Genomic DNA, 23312 nt, shown 5'->3' on the forward strand with positions numbered 1-23312 from the left:
TAATACCTATCAAAATTCAAAATAACCCAGCAACTTCACACTAATAGTTTATCCTTAAACAATTCACATGTAAACAAACACATATGTACAAAAATAGCCACTGTGGCATTGCTTTTAATAGCATATGACTGGAAATGACCTGAAGACACAATGATAGATGACAAGTTAAATAAATTATGATAAATATGTGTGTATTATGTTACATATATTTATATATGCTAACAAATATATATGTCAAAAGTCTACACAATCACTTAAGTGAGAAAGTACAAAGGAGTATATATAGTTTGTATTAAATATCATTTATAAAAGATACAGATATTTGGATATGCATAGAAAATTTTCCAGAAAATAAATGCAAATGGTCATCTCTGAGGAGGGAATTTTAGTTTTCACTGAATATCATATTTTATCATTTGACAGTTTTTCCAAAATAAGCATGTATTGACATTTTCTTTATCAGTTTCCTTCCCAAGAATTATACAGGGCAAGGTGATGATAATAGGATGATAAGAAAAAGAAAGTTCTCTAGGGCGCCTGGGTGGCTCAGTCAGTTAAGCCTCCAACTCTTGATTTCAGCTCAGATCACGATCTCAGGGTGGTGAGATCAAGCCCCACATCGCCCCACGTTGGGCTCCTTGCTCAGCATGGAGTCTACTTGAGATTCTCTCTCCCCCTCTGCTTCTGCTCACTCGCTCACACTCTTTCTCTCTCTAAAGACATAAAATCTTAAAGAAGAGTCTAGAGAGGTGCACAGTTAATGCAGCAGAGCTGGAAGCTTAGAGTCCTTCTTCTGTCCAAGAATCAGTTTGGGGGAAATGAGCTAACTTCTATTGCTACTTTCTTTCTGAACCTGAGAAACGGGAATAATAATAATTATAAAATACAAACTTATTTCAGTTTATAATCTCAAGCTTACGGCATCTACTGTGACCTTTATTTAATAAGCTTATATCTTATAAATTCAAATCCTTTCCAACTCAATGCCTTAGGCTCACTTAGCCAAGTGCAATGATGAGTCTGAACGTGCATTCTGAGGGGGTAACTCTACCCTGATTGGTGTGGAGACCTGAAGCCACCGTGCTTCAAGACCAAACATGACCCACAGAACTGTAAACACTACACCAGGGGCAGGAACCAGTAATCTTGAGAAATGTTTGCTTGATGTAAATGAGTCCAACAACCTAATTTATAAGTCATTATGTGCTTTACATTGTTTTTTTTTTTTTTAAAGCCAAGAAATATTATTCACAAATAACTACTTAGCTACTTCATATAAACTTCTGGTTTCCCAGCTCAAGCTGTTGGACACAACTTCCATGAAATACCAAGCAAAATATTGCATATAATCACCTACATATTTTTCAATAAAGTTATCACTTCTAGCCTTATTTTTTATACATTCATTAAATTTAGTCATTGAATCTAAATTTATGGTCTTCCTTTACTTATAATTTAACCAAATCCATAATAACTTTTCTATGGTTTTGGAGCCATATATTTCAAAAAGAAAAAAATACATAAATTCCACAATGTAAAATTCATTTTCAAAGAGTTACTTTTTAAAAACCACCCTGGAATGTCTTTATTCTTAGACAAAAGATGCATGTTCAAGTACTTAAGGGTGATATGTCATAGTATCTGCCATTTATTTTGCATGTACAGAAAAAAATATGATAAAATGTTAATCATTAAATTTCAGGTGGTGAGAGTAAGAATGTTCATAGCATTTTTTTTAGCTTTTTGTATATTTGAATATTATATAAAGTCAAGAAATTTTAACAACTGCCATTCTACAGGTGTAAGAACATACCCTCTCCCTAAACAAAAAGGCACAATGAGATAACATGGTAACTAGGAGGTAGGATGCTATGGACAGTCTGCTACACTAAAGAATATAACCAAGTTCCATTGATTAAATCTTCTCTTGAGTTCTAGATTTTTAGTTTACTCATTGAATTTTTACTTGTTATTTGTTGATTGAAAGTTTTTCTGTCGGGGGGATGAATTATAAGGTAACTACTCAGATAATAAATTATTAGGAAAATTCACACAAGAGATTTCCTTCCACGATTTCTTGCACAAGATAATAACATTTAATATACCAGTAACTGCCTTTTATTTGTTGTAAAGAATGTAGCAAAACACTCACCATTCTCGTTAGCTAAGTAAGCCAAAGGCAATGAGTTGCAAAGGGTGTAAATATAGGAGATGAAGGCTTTTTTAAAGAAATGGCTGCCGTAGATGCCACAAAGTTCAAAATTACAAACTTGAGTGAATTTCTCATTGTATTTTATAATTATTACCCCATTTCTCTGGTTAAAGAAAATAAAGTAAAAATGTCTTCATGGCAGATACTATTAAATTTCCTTCCCAGCCAGAGTCCCAACCTGCTGTTCTTTGGATATGCCATCATGTTAAAACAGCTATTTTCTTTATAGATTAGGGCAGTTTGTCAAAATTACTTCATATTTGCAGTAGGTTACATCAGGATGGAGAGGTTTTCTCATTCAGTGTTGGGGAGTGGGGGCTGGTAAATTGATATAATTTTTCTCAAAAGGTTCTGGCAGCATTTATTAAAATTTTAACTTTGTACATCATCTGACCTAGATATTCTACTTCTATGTTAACTCATAGAAGTACACCTGAGTAAAAATAATTCTGTACAAGAATGATGTTATAGCATTGTTTCTAATAGCATTCACAGAAAAACAGTTAAATGAACCATGAAACATCCAAACAATGGGATACCCTGCAATTATGTTAAAAAGAATAAAGTGGCTCTACATTCACCAACCATGGAAAATCTTCAAGATGTAATGTTAAGTGAAGAAAAAGTTTCAGAACAGGACTTAAAGTATATCATCCATATTTTAAACAAACTTTATATTTCCATGTGTGTGTAGGTAGGTAGGTAGGTAAATGCAATGAAAAGGTTCTGAAAAAAGATACATATCAAGTGCTAATACTAGTCACATCTAGGGAAGAAAGTTGAATTGAGAAAACAGTGAAAATGAAAAATTTTGCTTTTTTTCTGCAATGGGAATTTTCTTATGAGATTATAGACATACAACACTAAGATTTTTTAAATAATTTTTAAAATGGAGTAAGAGGTTTTCTATTTTTAAATGTTCAAATGTTTCAAATACTGGTTGTTTTGTAGCATAATTAATCACGTTAGATAAGGAAACATTTCAAAATCCACAAATTAAAATTAACACATTAGAAATTAACAGTTACCGCCAAGATAATACTGCACCAAGAGATTCATCGTACATTGTTTTACATTTCCAAAACAGGGGAGGAAAATTCAGAAGTCCCATTTAAAACTAGTGTGAAAACCCCATTATCCCTAAGCATGCATAATTTGGAAAAAAAATATTGATACCACAGGGCTCAAAAAAGCTCTGGAAAATTTGTACATAACTGCAGTGCTATGGCCATTTGAACATTTCAGACTCATATGAAATGGTAATCACAAAATGCTGAAGGTTTCATCAATGCAACATTTTATTTTTTTTTAAGGCTTTCTTTAATTTTAGAGAGAGCGAGTAGGGGTGGGGGAGGGGCAGAGAGAGAAGTAGAGAGAATCCCAAGCAGACTCCCCACTGAGCACAAGCCCAGTGCCAGGCTGGATCTCATGACCCCAAGATCATGACCTGAGCCAAAATCAAGAGTCAGCCACTGAACCAAATGAGCCACCCAGTTGCCCCCCCATATTATTTTTAAAGAAAACCATTCAATTATGCTATAATTATGTCCCAAAACAATAACAAATTTTAACAAGCTGATTTTACAGTATCCCCTCCTTTATAAAAATAAGCAGAAAATGATCCAATATTTTCTGTGTTTCTTACTAAAGGGCATGTATAGGACCTAGAACAACCTTAGGCATAAAAATCACAAAATAATAAGAAGCAGAAAACAAATGAAAAATAATTACCCACAGGAATATAGGAGGTCATCAAACAAAAATTTTAAAGAAATTGCAGGTCACATGATCGCATCTCAAAAAAAAAAAGAAGTCAAAGAAGAGATACTAGGGTTCAGAAAAGTGATTATAAAACTACAAAAAAATTTGCAAATGGAAAGAGCCATAGAAGAGAAGGTAAAGATTAAGAAAAGATTAAACAGGGGCACCTGGGTGACTCAGCTGGTTAAGCGACTGCCTTCGGCTGAGGTCATGATCCTGGAGTCCCAGGATCAAGTCCCACATCGGGCTCCCTGTTCAGCGGAGGGTCTGCTTCTCCCTCTGACCCTCCCCCTCTCACGTTCTCTCTCTCTCTCTCTCTCTCTCTCTCTCATTTTCTCTCTCTCTCAAATAAATAAATAAAATCTTTTTAAAAAAAGAAAAGATTAGGGGCACCTGAGTGGCTCAGTCGTTAAGCGTCTGCCTTCGGCTCAGGTCATGGTCCCGGGGTCCTGGGATCGAGCCTCAGATCGGGCTCCCTGCTCAACAGGGAGTCTGCTTCTCCCTCTCCCACTCCCCCTGCTTGTGTTCCCTCTCTCACTGTCTTTGTCTCTGTCAAATAAATAAAATCTTAAAAAAAAAAAAAAAAGAAAAGATTAAACAACATGAAAAGTAACAGAATAAACAGGATAAACATGAATGAAAGAGATACCTGTTATATAGACTAGAAGGAAATTAATAGAACCACAAGGAAAAAAATATTAAAGTGATTATAGAGAAGAGGTGGATATGAAGGGCAGACTAAAGAAATCTAACATATTATAATTGGTATTCCTGAAGAAGAGAAATGAACAAATGGAATAGAAAATATAACCAAAGATGGACTTAACTAAGAAAAATGTAGATTAGAAGTGACATGTTTTTAGGGTGAGTATAATTTTAAAAATACAAAAACAGCAAGTCTTAAAGATATTATTTTCAGGGCACCTGGGTGGCTCAGTCGGTTAAGCTTCCAACTATTGATTTCAGCTCAAGCCATGATCTCAGGGTTGTGCACTGCGTGTGGAGGCTATTTAAGATTCTTTCTCTCCCTCACCCTCTGTCCCTTCCCCCCCTCTTAAAAAAAAAAAAAAAAAGTATTTTCAAAACAAATACAGTATCTCTAGATCATAACTACCTAGTATTTGAAATACATGGCTTTTTCAAATCCCAAGTATATGGCAGCTCTGATTTTCTTGTCTCAAACTACAAATCTTCTCAAACCTTCCACATTCAAGGAACAGGATACAGAAGCATTTCAACAAACTTATTTGCCTATCCCCGACTTAACATCCTTAACTTGTTCTTAAGAAAGGGATGTAAAGATACCGTATTTTTGTTCCTTTATTAATGTATATCTTTATAAAACATTCTTACTAACTACATAAGATGGGAAAGAAAAGGGGTGTTTTGACTATGGTTCTCTCTCACTTTCTCACATGCACTCTCTTTCGTTTCCAAATAATTTCTTTAATTTATTAAATTTTATAACCAAATACTAATCAGGTTTTGTACATAAACACACACATTTATCCAAGCATGTGCACAAACTTAACAGAAAGATGGTTCCACATGTGGTGGCAAGTACCAAAGTTCCTTCATAAAGAACCAATGACCTTCAGTTGAATATTGGGTTTTGATGCACAGATTAGGAATTAGGGTTGCCTCTTATCTTCACACTACAAAGAATAAAAAGTTTGTTTCAGGAAAAATAAAGCACTTTTCTAACACCACCATATGAATGTTTGTTAAGCAAGCGATGATGGCATGTTTGAGGGCTGGGTTTACTAATGGGTATTTGCTGAACTAGGGTTCCACCAAGATGGAATTTTAAGCCAAAGTTGGGGTTCTATGCTCCCTTTTGTTATATACACATGGCAGAGTGTGTTTTCTCTCTCTCTCTCTCCCCTCCTTTCTCTCTAGGTCTCACTCCCTCCACATATGAAACACTGAGCCTCAGAGCCAAAAAGACTGTGGTTAGTTTCACCTCCAAGTATTAAGTATAATCTGTGTCAACTCCCAAAACATATCATCATACACTATGTACTTTAGCAGTTCCCATTCAGAGCAGCTTCCTGGCTCTTTTAGGCTGGCTTTTAAAATAGGGCATAAGAGTTCTAGTAGCTAAATGCATCCAATTCAGAAAAGCTTTAGACAATTTGAAAGAACTGACATTCCTTAGATTTGACCCCTCAGTAAAGAATTAGACATTGGCTGCAAAATAGAATGGAGATTGATGGAGAGAAAGGCTAACCAGGTTTGGTTCTGCTTTTAATGGAACATGTTTATCGTTTGAAACTCTCGCCAAATAATAATCCACTGTTGCACAACTGTGGAACTGAACCGGTTCTATTTTTCTTTTTTTTAATCAGAAAAAAAAAGTCTAAAACCATGAAGTTATTTTTGAAAACAAAAAGAACATTTTTTCCATATTATTTATTGTGTATTTTTTAACCCCCCAAAATTAAATAAACAAAGTGTGAACTGATAGCACTTGTTAACTATCCTTTTAAATGGATTTGGCCCAAACTTGCAATTGCCCTGGGAAATGTAAGCAATAACAGAACAGCTGGTAACTCCCGAGCTCAGGACCAAAAGGTAAGGAGGCCAACCAATCAAGAGATTCAGTTTGCCTGGGCTACCTTAGATTTGAACACAGAGGAGGCTCTGAGCAAGAGGAAGGGGTAAACAGAAGATACGGAGGTGCTAAGCAAGGAGCTAGCAGCTGAAAGCAGGGATAAGCTGTGGTCTGAAATTGGTGCCTAGGTGCCCTCCACCCGTTCTTCCACGGCTTGACTCTGCACCAAGGCACCGGCAGACTGGGGGCAGGCACAGGATCTGCCACTGCAAGCCCGTTTGCCTGCCTAGAGACCCAAGCTAAAGCCGACCTCTGAGCAAAGCAATGTCTGAGCACTGACATTTCTTACCACTTCCCTTGTTCAACTCTTAAGATAGAGTTCACTGCAATATTTATTTCGGGAGCCCAGTGATTTCAAATACACCACAGGTACCTAACACTAGCAAAAGTGAGCATTACACGGTGTAAGACTCAACAAAAGCATGAACATAAAGTACATACACAGAAAACCACTTGACTGCCTGAATGCTCCTTAGAAGTAACTGCTGGTTAAGAACCACCACTAGTACATCTATTTTTGTTCTCTTCCCCAGTCCCTTCACAATCCTGCAGGCAGCCATTTAAGTGCGGGTGGAAGGGGGAGGAAAACAAAACGGTGCGTATGAGCTCCGTGATACAGGATAAATGTGCTCAGGAGGAAACACCACACCAAGAGCGGGCCTTGGGTGTCTGCACACTGAGTTCTGCCCTCTGCAGCTCCCACCCACCCTTAATGGGGCGCCCTCCAGTCCCCTGGAATAAAAAGGCCATGAAATGTGGTAACTGACAGCGGGCAGGCAGTGCCTCTCCATGACCAGGGAAGCTTCTTTCCTCCACCACCCTCGCTCACCCTTATGGAGAGACAGAGTAGCCATTTTTATTGTGAAAACACCCCTGGCTGATGACCAGACCAGCATGGGTTTAACAATCAGGTGAGGTGAACAACCGTTCCAGTTTTTCCTGGACTGAGGCGTTTCCTGCGACAGCCCCAGATAAACGGAAACCAGCTGATCACTCGACAATGGCACTTGGGAGTACAGAGCAGCCAGGCTCTGCCAGGACCCAGGTGGGTGGCACAGGACAAGTCACTTTATCTCTATAGGTTTCAGAATCCTAAAATATAAAATGGGAGGGGAAGATTCTTAGCTCTGCCAGTATTTCTCAAAGTGTGGCTTTCAGAACATCTGTGCCCTAAAACAGCATCTGGAGGTGGTGTTCCAAAAGGCTGGGGCGAAGGGCCAGTGGTAGGAGGAGTGCGCCCCGGGGAGGAAGGGTATTTTTTTTTAAGATTTTATTTATTTATTTGTCAGAGAGACAGAGCACAAGCAGGGGGAGTGGCAGAGGGAGAGGGAGAAGCAGTCTCCCCACTGTTCAGGGAGCCCAATGCAGGACTCGATCCCAGGACCCTGGGATAATAACCTGAGCCAAAGGCAGACGCTTAACTGACTGAGCCACCCAGGCGTCCCGGGGTTTGTTTTTTTTTTTTTAAGATTTTATTTATTTATTTTAGAGAGTGAGCACAAGGAGGGCGAGGAGCAGAGGGAGAGGGAGAGAATCTTCAGCAGACTCTGCACTGAGTGCAGAGCCCAACATGGGGCTTGATTCACAACCCTGAGATCATGACCTGAGCCGAAACCAAGAGTGGGACACTTAACCAACTGAGCCATCCAGGCACCCTGTGGAGGGGTGTTTTTACACTCTACCATTCTGTTTAGAATTAGCTTCACATGGTGTTAATAAAAAGCAGACCAACTTTTACTCAATGTTATTGTTCTTTTTTAAACTTAAAGGTAATGCACCCGCTTACTGCATGCACCCTATCTCCCACCACCATCTCCCACTTTGGTACATCACCTGTGTCGGACACACAACAGACTCATATATTTTTAAGTGAATGAGTTTTCAACTTCCTTTCCTTTGATGCTATTAAATTACTACTGAATTAAAATAGAAGCAGTTTTTGGTAATTTTGTCATTCTACAGCACTGTGGTTTCATCTCTGCCTTACAACCTCATTTAAAAGACAACCCAAAACAAATGTCATATTTGATCATCCTAAGATATCTTCTATCAATGCCTACAAAAACTAACAGGCTTGTTAAATTATTTACACAGCAAACCACTTACAAATGATTTCTAAGCTGTTCAGAGCCAGAAATGTGCCTACAGTAGAAAGCAGCGGCAGCGGCCTTCTACACTAATTTGGTCAGGCAGGGGTAGCCATATTCACACCAATGCAAGTTCAAATTTGGGGCACTTTGTTTCTCTTACAGAAAAAAGATACATATATTTGTTATTTCCAGCCAATTTTGAATGTTTGCATTTTCATAAATATGATCCCAGGGATGCTAGACTGAATTTTTTTCTTAATAAGGATCAAAGACAATCCACGAGGCTTACAATTCTGGAAGAAATTGATAAATATCAGTCTCAAGGCTTTCCTTTTTCTGGGAGGCTCTTATTAGAAAAAAAAATTTCTGAGCCATCTAAATATACAATCTCAGCAAAGTGCGTTACATGAGTGTGAGGCAGACAAGACCCAATTCTTCACTAACCTGCAAAGGGTTGTTTTCTGCCACCTACAATTGGAAGATTCAGAATCTTCCTTGGGGGTAAGAAAGAAAGAGGGAAAGTGAGAAAGGAGAAGATAATAGGGAAAGTAAAACCCAAACCCAAACAGTTTAGAATGGGGTCTATAGTACATGTTCATGACACAAAGGTAATGCCAATAAAGGTTTTCAGAAATCTAATGATAAAGCCTCATTTCTGGAAATCAGGGCTCCAACAATCACTCAGAAAGCGATTGGGGGGGGGCACGTGTGTGCACCTTGAATAAACCTGAAGAACTAGGAGAAACTACTTCCATAAATTAGGCATTGCTCTGAACACAATGAATGCATTATCTCATTTAATCCTTGCAACAACCCTCCGAGTTAGAAACTGAACACAGAGAGATTCAGTAATTTGCTCCTAGATCTGCAGCGGTAGGTGACATGGCCAGAATTCAGCCCAGGTCCTTAAATCAATAAAAATGGCTAATTTGATATTTGCCATTGCCAGTAACTGAATACCCAATCAATTTTCCCTTGAGTCTATGTGCAGTAAAAAAGGACTGTTGGGGCCAGATGGGGCAGCGAGAGAGATTGGGATACTTGCATAAGACATCCCTCCACTGAAAGGCAGCTTCCTGAGAAAACTTCAGCCAGAGAAAGACCATCACTCTTGGGCCCTCTCCAAAGGCACAGCCCCCGAGAAAGCTTCAGGCTCCAAGTGGCACAAAGCTGCCCATCACTTGTCCAAAATGCCACCATCAGAAATAGTTTTCTGCCACCAGATACAAGCAAATCTCTGGCCTAAAACATCAATATTAACAGTTGAGAAGAAAAGGCTAAGAAGCATTCTCCTCCCTAAATAGGCATAGTGCTGAAGGGATTAGGGCTTCGATGCCTGCCTAAAGCCCTAAATATTTACTCTTCAACAGAACAAGTAAATCCTCCAGTTTCAGGATCAAATATATAAACAGGTCCTTCTGTCCCCACAAACTGCACCCTTTCTCCACACCTCAACCTCCACCCCCCCACACACACCTAACACATTAAATCACATTACAGAACATTACTTCTCAAGTACTAAATACTGTACTATGGTATCAATTAATTTTTTATACAAGGTGTATTTTTAAGAACCAGTTTTTACTGAAACCCCTTTAAACAGATTTTCACAGATAGTCTTCCAATATCACAAAGAAGGCGTATTCCCCATTTTACAAGTGAAGACATCAAATTTCAGAGAATATGCTGCCCACTACTATATAGCTGATAAAAGGCAGTGTTTGTTTGGATTTTAACCCAAGTTCCATAATCTCTGTGATATCCGATCCATTTTTCTTTTTTTTTTTTTTTTAAGATTTTATTTATTTATTTGAGAGAGAGAATGAGATAGAGAGAGCATGAGAGGGGGGAGGGTCAGAGGGAGAAGCAGACTCCCTGCTGAGCAGGGAGCCCGATGCGGGACTCGATCCCAGGACTCTAGGATCATGACCTGAGCCGAAGGCAGTCGCCTAACCAACTGAGCCACCCATTTTTCTTTTAATTCTCGGAATTAAGAAAGTACATTTGTAATTAATTGCAATAGATGTATAAAACAGTAACAATTTGAACGTACTGTCACCCTTGATTCTACCCACATACTCAAAGATACACACACCCACTGGCTTAAAGCCCTTACATTCTCTTAATCCCCATAATGCCTAAGCTTGGATTGCTTGGTTCTCAACTTCCCTTCACTCAAGCTCTTATGTCCAAAACTGCCACTCTGCTTAAACCACCAAGTCACTTTATTCTGCATTGTAATGGCGATCTATGAAGACAAGATCTACAGAGCCACTTAGCTGGCAGCTTTTACTCTCATACTTGCCAAAGTGTCCCTAGACAAGACTTTCGATGGTTTTCTCTATCCCCACCCCCACTCTTACCTACTACTCCTCTGCTCTCAAGACCAGCTTGTGGTTTTAAAGGAAGAAAGGAAGGGGAGGAGGTAGGGAGAAAGAAGACAAAAGGAAGGGAGGAAGTGGGGGTGGGGGGGCAGAATCCCAATCAGAGCATCAGGACAGCAACAACAGCTTTGTAACCTGAAAACCTCAAAGATAAGATGTGACATTTATGTAGACGCTGGCAAGTCACAAACAAATATTATTCTTAGGTCACCGTGTGAACAAGCTTACCTAGTAAAGGAACGCATCTTTCCTGTAATGAAAAACCATTTGTGTATCTCTAACCCCACCCCTGCCAAAACAACCCCCACAATCCAATTCTGAGGTAATAAAAGCAAAAGTAGGAATAAGAAGCAGGAGTGGTTCAAGAGAAGTCCATTTTGAAGGCTAGTAGTGAGAAAAAGAAAGTTCTCCTTAAAAAAAAAAAAAACTGCCCAAAATATTCTCATAGATGAATTATAGGAAGCAGTGTTTCGTACAATGACCAAACATTAGCATAAACTTTGAAAACTACTTTTCAATAATATGTACCTGCCTATCCTTACTGTTGATTACCTTATAGTATGCAGCATTTGAGTAAAATCATGTTCAGATTTTCAAGTATTTAAATTATTTACTTATAAGGGGCGCCTGGGTGGCTCAGTCGTTAAGCGTCTGCCTTCGGCTCAGGTCATGATCCCAGGGTCCTGGGATCGAGCCCCACATCGGGCTCCCTGCTCGACAGGAAGCCTGCTTCTCCCTCTCCCACTCCCCCTGCTTGTGTTCCCTCTCTCGCTGTTTCTCTCTCTGTCAAATAAAAGAAATTACAAAAAATTTTTTTAATTATTTGCCTATAAAACGGATGTCAATTTAAACTGAAAGACGGAGAAGAGGGTCAGATCTGATCTTCTTCCCCAGAAAACCTTCCATTGGATATAGCTGTGGCCTAGGCCACTTGCCTTACTAGAATTTTATCCTATCATCCTGGTTTGCTTTAAATGGATTGTGAAGTCCCTAGGATGCCTTTACTTTAATCCTAGAGCTGGATCCTCTGAAACTGTGCAGTGCGCTTTTCTAAAGACACTATTCTCTTCTGTACCTACCAATTTACTATTATTGTCATATTAACACATGGACTGAAGGCAGCTGTTTGGTTGAAATACCTTCCCAAAAGGCCCAGGGTACGTAAGTGCTCTCTGGACTTGAACCTTCCTCCCATCAGACCTCACCTCCCCCCAAACCATGCCAGGTGATCCTGGAGAGAAGGGATCTCCTAGTCCACAAGGGGCGTATGCATTTTAAAAGAACATAAACACCGAAACAAAATAGTGCTTGATGACACTGAGATCAACAGGACTGGGTTGTTTGTTCCTAACTAGAAAATTGTCGAGCCTAGAAAATGAAACCAGTTATTTCTAGTAAGTGACTTTTTTAAGTCAGTGACTCTTCTTTATTTTTCTGTTCTTTTTAGTTGTGGTAAAATAAATACACATAACCTAAAATTTACCACCTTAACCATTTTTAAGTGTACAGTTTGCGTTAAGTACATTCATGTGGAGCAACCATCACCACCAATCTAATCCATCTCCAGAACTCTTTTCATCTTACAAAAATGAAACTCTATACCCATGAAACAATAACTTAGTAAAAGGCGAAAGATTTATACAATCTGAAGAGAAACCAGAGTATGAAACAATAACTTAGGATTGCTGCCTCTCTTCAGCCCCTGACAACCATTCCACTTTCCGTCTCTATGAGTCTGACTATCCTAGGTACCTCATATGAGTGTGATCATACAGTGTTTGTCTTTTCGTGACTGGCTTACTCAACTGAGCATAATGTCCTCAAGGTTCATTCATGCTTTAGCATGTGTCAGAATTCCTCCCTTTTTAAAGCTGAATGATATTGTATTGAATGTACATACCACATTTTGTTTATCTATTCATCTGTCGATGGACACCAGGATTGCTTCCACTTTTTGGCTATTGTGAATAATGTTGCTAAGAACATAAGTGTGCAAATATCTCTTTGAGACTCTGCTTTCAATTCTTTTGGGCATATACCAGAAGTGGGATTGCTGATCATATGATAATTCTATTTTTAATTTTTGGAAGATATTCCTTATTCTTTTCTATAGTGGCTGTACACTTTATATTCCCACCACCAATGCACAGGGTTCCAATTTCTCCACATCCTCACCAACACTCGTTTGTTTCTGCCTGCCTTCCTCTTTCTTTCTGTCTTTTCCTTCTTTCTCTTCTTTCTTTCTTTCAATAGCAGCCATCCAAATGAGTGTCCCTAGACACACTATAGTTTTCATTTGTATTTCCCTAATGATTAGTGTCTAATAAGTCACTTTTAACCAAACATTCAGAGAAACAATACAAGAGTTTAGGTTCTATCTCAGAGTTTTCCTTCATAAAAACCCATTCATTCTTTTTTTTTAAATTTTATTATGTTAATCACCATACATTACATCATTAGTTTTTGATGTAGTGTTCCATGATTCATTTTTTGCGCATAACACCCAGTGCTCCATTCAATACGTGCCCTCCTTAATACCTATCACCAGGCTAACCCATCCCCCCACCCCCCTCCCCTCTAGAACCCTCAGTTTGTTTCTCAGAGTCCATAGTCTCTCATGGTTCATCTCCCCCTCCAATGTCCCCCCTTCATTTTACCCTTCCTACTATCTTCTTCTTTTTTTTTTAACATATAATGTATTATTTGCTTAAAACCCATTCATTCTTAATCCCTCAAACTTCCTCCCAGCCCTTTCTGCCTCATCCTCCATAATAAAGTCAGGATATTATACTATTTCATCCTCTCGCCTGCATCCCTTCCACTGTGCAGAATGTGAGAAGCTTTCTGCCTGATGATGATGACTCAGGTTGTGGGGGAGAGGCTGAAAGCAGAAAGAAACGAAAAGTGTAAACACAGGACCCAAGAAACACAAGAACAAGACCATTCTGCATTTAAAAAAAAAATTCAAAGGCTACCACTTTCCTACCAAAAAAGTTGGAAGGCTCATCCCAACAGGAAAACATACATGAATTCACAGAAAACGAAATACAAATGATTAGTAAATATTTGAAATAAGTTCATCATTAATAACAAAACATACATTACAACAGTAACTTTTTTTCAACTTGCAAAGCAAAAATATCTTCAAATGATAATTTGTATGCTGATAAGGAAGTACAAATGGATATAATCTTTCTGGACACTAATTTGGCAATTTGTGTCTATCAAGAACACTAAAATATTTACCATTTGAGGCTCAGAAATGCCACTTCTCGGAAACATTCCTTAGGAAGTCACCACGAGTTGAGAGATTTATATATACAAACAGGAAACAGCCTAAATGTCCAACAACAATATGGAGACTGGTTAAAGGAATTATGGTAGATCTACATCATCTCATGATATTTGCTTTAAAACAGATCACCAGGGGCACCTGGGTGGCTCAGTCAGTTAAGCATCTGCCTTCAGCTGAGATCATGATCCTGGAGTCCCGGAATTGAGTCCCGGAATTGAGTCCCGGGATGGAGACCCGCATGGGCTCCCTGCTGAGCGGGGAGCTTGCTTCTCCCTCTCCCTGTGCTCCTACCCGACTCGTGCTCTCTCTCTCTCACTCTCAAATAAATAAAATCTTAAAAAAATTAAAATTAAAATAAAATAGATCACCAAAATTACTAGGAGATCAAGAAACCTGGTTCCAAATGCCTACCTTGCTATTTTAAGCCGTGTGAAGCTAGGTACAACTCCTAAATTCTCAATCCTTAGTGTCATCTGTAAAATACTGGGAAAATTAATGTCGTACCTCACAGGGCTTAGGAGAGATTTAAATGAAGTCAATGATGTAAAGTGACAAACTCATATTAGGAAACATATTAGTTGCTATTATTACTTTCAAAATTAAAATTAAAAAGTTATTCATTAAAAACTGCAGTCACTCACAATTGTCAAACATAAGGGAAGAAAATGGTGAGCACCAAGTCCTAGGCTTCAGCCTGTGTACCTGGCGCTCAATTGTCCAGAGCAGTACTAACGAGCCACCCCAAAAAGACATTGTGAGAATCACCATTTTGTGTTCAATCAAACCAAAGCATAGGTGTATGAAGTCAATGAAGATTATGAGAGCAGGTAAGAGTGACAACAAAAGAGTTTGTAAAATCGGGTTGTTGTTGTTTTTTAAGGGGGGAGGGGCAAAAACCAAAGGATAAAATCTTAGTTAGGAATAAGGGTTCTCAGGGCATCGCTAGTATAGAAGGATCCTTGTGCTACAAGAAGCAATTTTGCTTACTTATTTTTATAAAAAAAAAAAAAAAATTCCCTAGAAACATTAAGTGACACAACTAGTTACTGGCAAACAAAATCTGGAACCCCAATATCCTGACTCAAAAGTGTCTAAGAAATGAGCTGATCAAATGAAGATGGGAGGGAGGAAAAAAAAACGTAAAATTTTGAGAGTCATGACTTTGTAAGAAATAGATGACCAAAGCTTTAGAAAATCTAATTTGGTCTGGTGGTAGAAGAAGGAATTTAAGCACATGTAATCAACATTTAGAATCTTCTATGTGCCAAATGGGCCCAGATTCTCAAGCTCACCAACAAAGTGTGAACAGGTAAGTGAAACATGTGAAGAGAGCCTGAGGACAGTGCGGTGATCTCTTATAAGCCATGGGATGGGTTTGCTGATAGAAGAAATTCACCTTAAACCCCATTTCCTTTCCATTGACACCTACCTTTCTCCATCACTGAAGAGAAACCACTTACAAACTAGAATCCAACCAAAAAAATCTAACCCCATCCATGAAAAATTCAGATATTTTCAAAAGTCATAAGTGAAGTCCAAGTGCTAGTGTCATTAATCCCTGATGACATGAAACCATTTGTGATAAAGTTCTCACCTGCCTCCCTCACCATTCTAAGGCACTATCCATTAAGAGTAACGTGATGCCTTTTATCCATAAATCAATCTACTACAAATAGCTAAACTATTGCACCCTGTAAATGCAAACCATTTATTTTGCAAGATGAGAAAGCTGTACTAAAGCTCTGCAAAGAATACCATCCCTTTGATTTTAGGTTGTTTTCCAACAAAGCATCCGTTGTAATCCAATTTTCCTTTCCCAGTCAGAAACTGTAGGAACAACCTATTGGGTCTGACCCCAACTCTTGCTTCTAACACCAGTCTGGCAAAGCAGATATCCATAGTTTTAATCTGAATCACACCACATTGAAAGTGAAATACGTACATTTATAGAGTTAAATATTCAAGACTGATTGCATGACAAAAACCGTAATCATATGCAAATTGTCATCAAGTACTCTGTCTTGGTCCATTCAGGCTGTTACAACAAAATATTATAGGCTGGGTGGCTTAAAAACAACAGAAATTTATTTGTCATAGTTCTGGAGACTGGGAAGTCCAAGATCAAGGCACCAGCAGATGTGGTGTCTGGTGAGAATAACCTTCCAGGTTCACAGACAGCCACCTTTTTATTGTGCCCTCACGTGGCTGGTGGAAGCAGCAGGGAGCTCTCTGAGGCCTTTTTTACAAGGGCACTAATCCTATTCACAAAGGCTCCACCCTCCTAGCCTAATTACCAGCACCCCCCCCCAAAGTCCCCACCTCCTAATAGCAACACCTTGGTGTTTAGGATTGCAACTTATGAATTCTGAAGGGACAGAAACATTCAGTCAGTTGCAAATTCTTTCAAAATATATTGGATGACATCAGTCTCTTCATTACAAGATACATTACAGGAATATCCTTCAGAAATCAAACTCACCTGACACTGCTTTTTCGTGGCAGACATTCACTCATACCTCTTCTCTCCCCTCTAACCATCAGGAATATGTTCTCATTCATTCTCCCTCCCTTCCTTCCCCTCCCCCCTCTTCTCCTAGAGGGCCTCACCCAAGGCCGCTAGCAAGGCAAAGATACTAAGTAAATCCATAAGAAAAAGCCCACTGGACAGACATCCCCTCGCACTACTGAGACACTACTGTTCCTTGAAGGTTTGAGGGTAGCAGGTCATTTGACTGAACGAGCAGGCAAAACTGGTGTCAGCCTCCTGAAAAATGACACTTCTCACATAGCTTGGCACTTTGAGAGCCAACCTGACAGTAATGAGTTTCTCATTTCATAACCAGTCATCATAAGAGGGGCCAGGTTGATTCTAGGGTCCATCTGTCTGAGGAAAGAGAGCAAGTGCTTTCTCTGCAGAATCGTCTTTGTTGATTATTCCGAAATATTGTAGCTTTTTGGAGCACAATTGATAATAGTCCAAATGATTCTTTTGATTCAAATCATAGTTGAAAAATACAAGAAACAAAACCACTGGCTAAAATACTTGTATGAAAAAATCTCTTTATTCTTAGATTACTTATTTCTACCTGCAAAAAATGACATTTAGCCTGCTCAAAGTTTCGTGAGATAATAATTAGCAAGCCTGAAATATACAGACTTCCTATAGGAATCGGATAATTGAGGGGATGAAAGCAATCTTAGATTACAAAGGCCATCTGCTTCACTGGATAGATGAGAAAATAAGGCAGAGAGAAATTAGGCAGCTGCCCCAGTTTGAGGTAAGTTTGACTAGAATTTGAACGTTCTGACTCCTAATCGATACTTCCTGCATCTCTCTCCTAAACCCACATGGAAGAAAATGTACTAACATTACCTGTTACAACAACTCAAGGAATTTTTACTCCCCCCCAAAAATTCAGCAGAACTTTAATCCCACATTTATGAATACTATAGCAACACATTTTTTAAAAGATTTTATTTGAGAGAGAGAGAGAGAAAGCACAGGAGCAGGGGGGAGGGGCAAAAGGAGAGGGAGAAGCAGACTCCCTACTGAGCACAGATGGAGAGCCACTCAGGGCTTAAATCCCAGGACCCTGAGATCATGACCTGAGATGAAGTCAGATGCTTAACCCACTGAGCCACCCAGGCACCCCTACAGCAATACATTCTAAAAAGTGAATTTGGAAAAAGCCATTTACTATAATTCCATAGAATGGCTTATTAAGCCTTAAGTATTAAATAAAAAAAATCATCAAATAGATGATAATGCTACATTATTAAATATTTTGATCATGATGAGCACTGAGTAATGCATAGAATTGTTGAATACTATATTATACTCCTGAAACTAATATAACACTGTATGTTAACTATACTGAAATTGAAATTCTTTAAAAATGTAAAATAAATAAATAATATTTTGTTCCTTGTCATCAAGCTAACTACATAACGGTATACCCTAAAATTTTCATTCTGGGAGAAATCATGAAGTTTTGTTTTGTTTTGTTTTTAACAAGAGATATTTTACTTTGTCAATCAAGTAATATATAGTGGCCCTTCCTGTTCTACCCAGAGTTAAGTGCAGTATAAAGGCTATGCTAAAAACCACCAAGCTTAGGGGCTATTCAGAGACTCAGCCAAAAATCACTGAATTTAGGCTGCTCCATTTTTAACCAACCATGCTGGGCATCCATATTGTTGCCCATATGGTATATAACACAGCATCATTCTGGCCACCAATGCCTCCACTGTCAACACCCCAACAGTGGAGTGAAAACAAAAAATAAGCCTGTTCAAACGAGCAGAGCTCAATCCAGTCCATTCTTTAGTGTTTCTCTTTAAAAGAGAAAAACGTAAGACTAAGGAGAAGGTATTCAAATTCACAATTTGGGCCTCAACAAGGGCATTACAGACCCCATTTAACGGAAATAAAGATCTTGGATAACGAGATATTTCATAGATATGTTCTCAACTTTGAAATAAATGACAACAGAAGCATAAAAAGGATAGAATCCTCGAAAATTAAAAAAAATAATTTTTTAAATATTTATTTATTTAAGTAATCTCTACACCCAAAGTGGGGCTCAAACTCATGACCCCAAGATCAAGAGCTGCATGCTCCTTCAACTGAACCAGCTAGGCACCCCAAAAATGAAACATAAATTTTAAAAAAAGGAACCGAATCTGGAGGGAATTATTTCTATTATAAAAGCATTTCGTTTTACAAAGGGACTCATAACAGGCTTCTTTAAGTCATGCTATACATTACAGAATACTGCAAAAGAAAGATTTAAGCACATGTTAGAAGGGTACTGAAAGTGAGTCGTATCAATGATAACCATATCAGCTGATTCAAGTTCAGGCCCTTGATGGATGCTGAGATGAAGGCCACAGGTTGGATGCCAGAATGTGTTATTTAGGTGTGAGAAGAGGAGAAACATGCAGAACTTGTAATTCTGGATACAACTATACACTGGATTTTCAGAGACTCGAGTGTCTGAATGATTAAAGACAGAGTTGTCACTAGTATAAGAAGAAAAAGAAACAAAGTAGACACCCTTCCAAAAGTCAGTAGCATCGTGTGGTATATGGGCCATACTGGATTACTATGCTGAACATTAATCACAAACTTTCAGTTTCCATACAGGCCATTAAATTCACTTCTACTTGAATCAATGGCCTGAAAGAAACTGGAAAACTCTCTACCTAGCAATAGGAGGACATTTGCTGTGACTGAGAGTTGAAAGCAGCTGACCCTTTTGTATAAACTCTAAGTCAAGTCATGGGATTGCGCAAAGGAAGAAAAAAAGTTCAGGAAGAGGAATAACAAACTTCCAGTTTTCAACTTAAATTACATCCGTTTTTAAGTTTTTTTTATGGCAGAGAAAGTCTAAGTACAAAGCTAAATTTACTTTTTTTTCAACCTAATGAATAGCCTGGAATCAGCTTTCTGCATATAGGTCATTAGCCAGCATGCTTTTGCTATCTAAAACAAGACTACACACCTCTTTCAAATGCATTTGCTGATTACAAGTGAGCCCAGGCAGAATTGATCAGATGTCCTAAGGCAACTGTGTGTGGAGCTCCTACTAAGGATCAACACGGAACAACCTGCTGTTCCTGAGAGGCTGTTTTTGGAGAGACTGCAAAGTTAGATAAGAGTTCCTATTTTCTGTAAGTAAACGTTTGCTCTAGAAGCAACTCTAACCTGCAAACACACCCACTTTTTCACAGTAAGTCTCAGCGCTAGATAGGATCAATGAGGCACCTGCGCTGGATTTCAATTATTTTAAAATAGGTCTTTAAATCTGTTCTTTTGTGCATTTCAATCTCTGCATGTGAACAGCTGACTTCGCTCAGAAGCATCAATATTGCCTGTTGAAAAATACAGCTTCCTTAAACAAAAGACACTTTTTGTTCCCACGAAGCTTTTTCTGTTGCCATTTCCAGAAACAAATGACACAAAAGGCAAATTCTGCCATCCTCAATAGCGGTTTTAGACAAACAGAAACAGCAAACAAAATAACAGCGAAAGCTTAAGAAACAAAACCAGGGGTGAGTTGGGGGCAGGGGAAGAGAGGTGGAGTGGACGTGAGAAATAGAGTCTAAACTCTGTGATCTAAGAAATTCAGCCTTTACTGATGAATGGGGGGCTGGGAGAGGAGAGGAAGGGGGGGCGAGGTTTTCAGTTGAGGAAAAGAATTACGTGGGGCTGTCCTGGTTTTGTTTCAATAGCTCCCTGGGAGTGCACAGCACGCAAAATCGAGTTTTGTGACTAAGACCGATTCAATAAGAGTAACACAAGTTTGTTCATGACACAATGGAGCTACTAACCAAATCCGGAAATTAAACAAACAATAAATAACAGTTCTTTAAAATGTTTTAAGTGTCTCTGGTACAAAAGTTTATGGTTATTCATAGGAAACATCTATCTATTTAATATCACCATGTTGCAGGCTGTGCACCCGTCCTGCCATATCCTCTTTTAAGAAAACCGCTAATGACCTGGAGTGCTGGAAGCCTAAAAACTATTGTCATCTATCTCCCCGGACCGTGAGCCTGATACTCAGTGTCACTGATAGAAACTAAACAGCGGCCAGAAGCCGAGGAGTCCCTGGCGAATTCTTCTGAAGCCGGGTCTCTACAATCCGCGTGCCGGAGTGAAAGGACTGGAAGTGTGCACCGTCCCTCCGCCCTCCCGGCGGCGCGTCCGCAACGTTCCAGGCTGTCAGGTGGGTGGCGACGAGCCTCGGCGGGGAAGCCCTGCCCGGCAGCGCGGCAGCCCGCGGGGCGGAGAGGGGCCAGCCCGCGGAGTGCGCCGTGTCCCGAGGCCGGCCGTCGCTCACCTTTGTTCGCCGGCGCTGGCGGCAGGGAGGGAGCCGGCCAGGCAGGAGAGCGGGGGGCGACCCCCACGCTCCGCGGCCCCTCCCAGGCGCCCGGGAGGAAATCCGTAGGCTAGCCAGATCCTCCCAGGCTCCCCGAACGGCAGCCTCGCTGAGGGGTCAGCAACCCCTTCCCGAACACAAAGGTTGGGAGAAGCGAGCGCGAGCGCTGGGGACGCGGGTGCGTGCGCCAGAGAGCACGCGAGTGTGCGTGTGCGCGCGAATGTGCGCGCGCGGGTTCGTGTGCGTGTGTGAGAGAGAGAGAGCGAGAGAGAGAGAGAGAGAGAGTGTGTGTGTGTGTGTGTGTGTGTGTGTGTGTAGGGGGAGGGGAGGAGCGCTCCAGCCCTTCTTACCTCTCGAAGATGAGCCGCACCATGAAGATGCAGAAGGCCAGGGGGAAGGCGAGATAGAGGTCCTCAGCCTGCGGGAAGGTGGCTTCCTCCGTGTTCTTCAGGTCCGCCCAGGTGACATTGTGTGGGAGCCAAAACCTCTCGTTCCAGAACCAGGCTAAGATCCCTGCCATCTTGCTTTGTCCACTCCAATCGTGGGCTCCCGCGGCCCGCCGAGCTTTCCGCCGCGCAGGGCGCCGGGGGATGCGCGCGCGGCTGGCCCGAGCCTGTGCCGCCGCCGTCGCCGCCTCCGCGACCGCTGCTCTCGAAGGCTCGCGGCGAGCCCCGGTTCTCTCCTCCCTCTGGCCGCGCTGGAGAAAGGAGCCGCCTCGCCCGTCACATGGCAGCCTGGGCCGCTCGTCCTGATTGGCTCACCCACGCGTCAAGCAGGGAGGCACATGCGGCCAGCTCGCCCACGCCCGGAGGGTAGGGCGCAGCCGCTGCGCCCTAGGCGCAGGAGCTCGGCTCCCGGGAGTGCGGGCAGGTCCCGCGCTCCCCGCGCTCTAGCTCCGCGCGCAGGACAGCGACCTGGGCCAGGCCCCCCAAATCCGCCCTAGCCTCCCGGCTTGCTCGCACATGCTCAGAACGCCGGTTCCTGCCCCCACTGGAGTTTCAGGGGTCTCAGCCCGCTTCCCGCGCGCCTACAGGCGGTGGGGAGACAGGTATGGGTCGGAGCGGATCTTCAGAACCACCCCTGCTTTGAGAGAGAACAGCAAAAGAAGAAGTAGGGGGGCTCAAGGAGCAAAGGAGGAAGAAGTCGCAGAGAAAGAGCCATGCACTCCCGCGCTTGGAGAGGCAGGGTGGAAATCAGGAACTGGGGCGGGATGGTTTGGCAAGAGTCTGCCTCACCCGATCCCTGCCTTTTCCCCATCCCTGACCTTCTGGCCTCTTTTACTACTGCTCATCACCACACCAGTTCCCCCCAGGGAACAAGGCCCTCTATTTTAATTTATGAGGTGGTAGGTGAAATTAGGCACTTCGGTGCTATTTGCTAATGATAGTGAGGATGATGATAATGATAGCAACTCAGCATTCTATAAAACTGCCACTTTAAAGGAACCTCTCAGAAAATGCCATCGGACCACATTTCGGCTTCACATGGATCAGTAGAGAACCTCCACTCTGCTATTTGACAGGTTTATTATTTCTACTTTTTGAATCTTAAACCTTTAAGGTGTTAGGTCTATAAGGCCTAGCCCAGGCACCTTCACTCCCACAGTACATTTCCTCATTGATACAGTGAACCATGTGGGTCAGTCAGTTCAGTAGCCCGTGCAGACCTGGTCCTAGGGGTATTTTGTTCATTTTTCTGCCTGGTTCTGCCAGTAGGTTGTAGTGGACACTTCCGAGAGGCATATAGATAGGCCCTTAACACACACTTCTTTATTCTCCCTGCCCCACCAACCACCACCCTCTTTTCACCCCTTCCCTTTAAAGCAAAACTCTAAAGAATTGCCTGTATTTATTCCATACAGTTTCTCTCTCCTCCATTCTCTTTTGAACTTCCATCTGAGCATTTGACCCTCTCTACTGCACTGAACTGCTCAAGCTCACCAGTGATCTCCATGCTGCTGACCAAAGGTCAGTTCTCAACACTGCTATCAGCAACATTTGGCCAAGTTGTTCAGTCCCTGCCTCTTGAAATACCTCCTTGTCTCGGCTTCCAGAAACCACATTCTTCTGGTT

The 23312-nt window shown here is 40.9% G+C and overlaps 1 protein-coding gene across 1 annotated transcript in view; it reads right to left on the reverse strand.

Annotated features, from left to right (window-relative positions):
• CERS6 (ceramide synthase 6) overlaps positions 1 to 21918 on the reverse strand; it is a 306091-nt gene extending 284173 nt beyond the window's left edge. Inside the window, exon 1 of the mRNA XM_032408695.1 lies at positions 21591 to 21918. Within this exon, the coding sequence (XP_032264586.1) occupies positions 21591 to 21760 (170 nt within the window). The 5' untranslated portion in view covers positions 21761 to 21918. The remainder of the gene's footprint in view (positions 1 to 21590) is intronic.
• Positions 21919 to 23312: the final 1394 nt, after the last annotated feature.

This window comes from Phoca vitulina, unplaced genomic scaffold (genome assembly GCF_004348235.1).
Source record: "Phoca vitulina isolate PV1807 unplaced genomic scaffold, GSC_HSeal_1.0 scaffold1, whole genome shotgun sequence".
In the NCBI taxonomy this organism is placed as follows: Eukaryota; Metazoa; Chordata; class Mammalia; order Carnivora; family Phocidae; genus Phoca; species Phoca vitulina.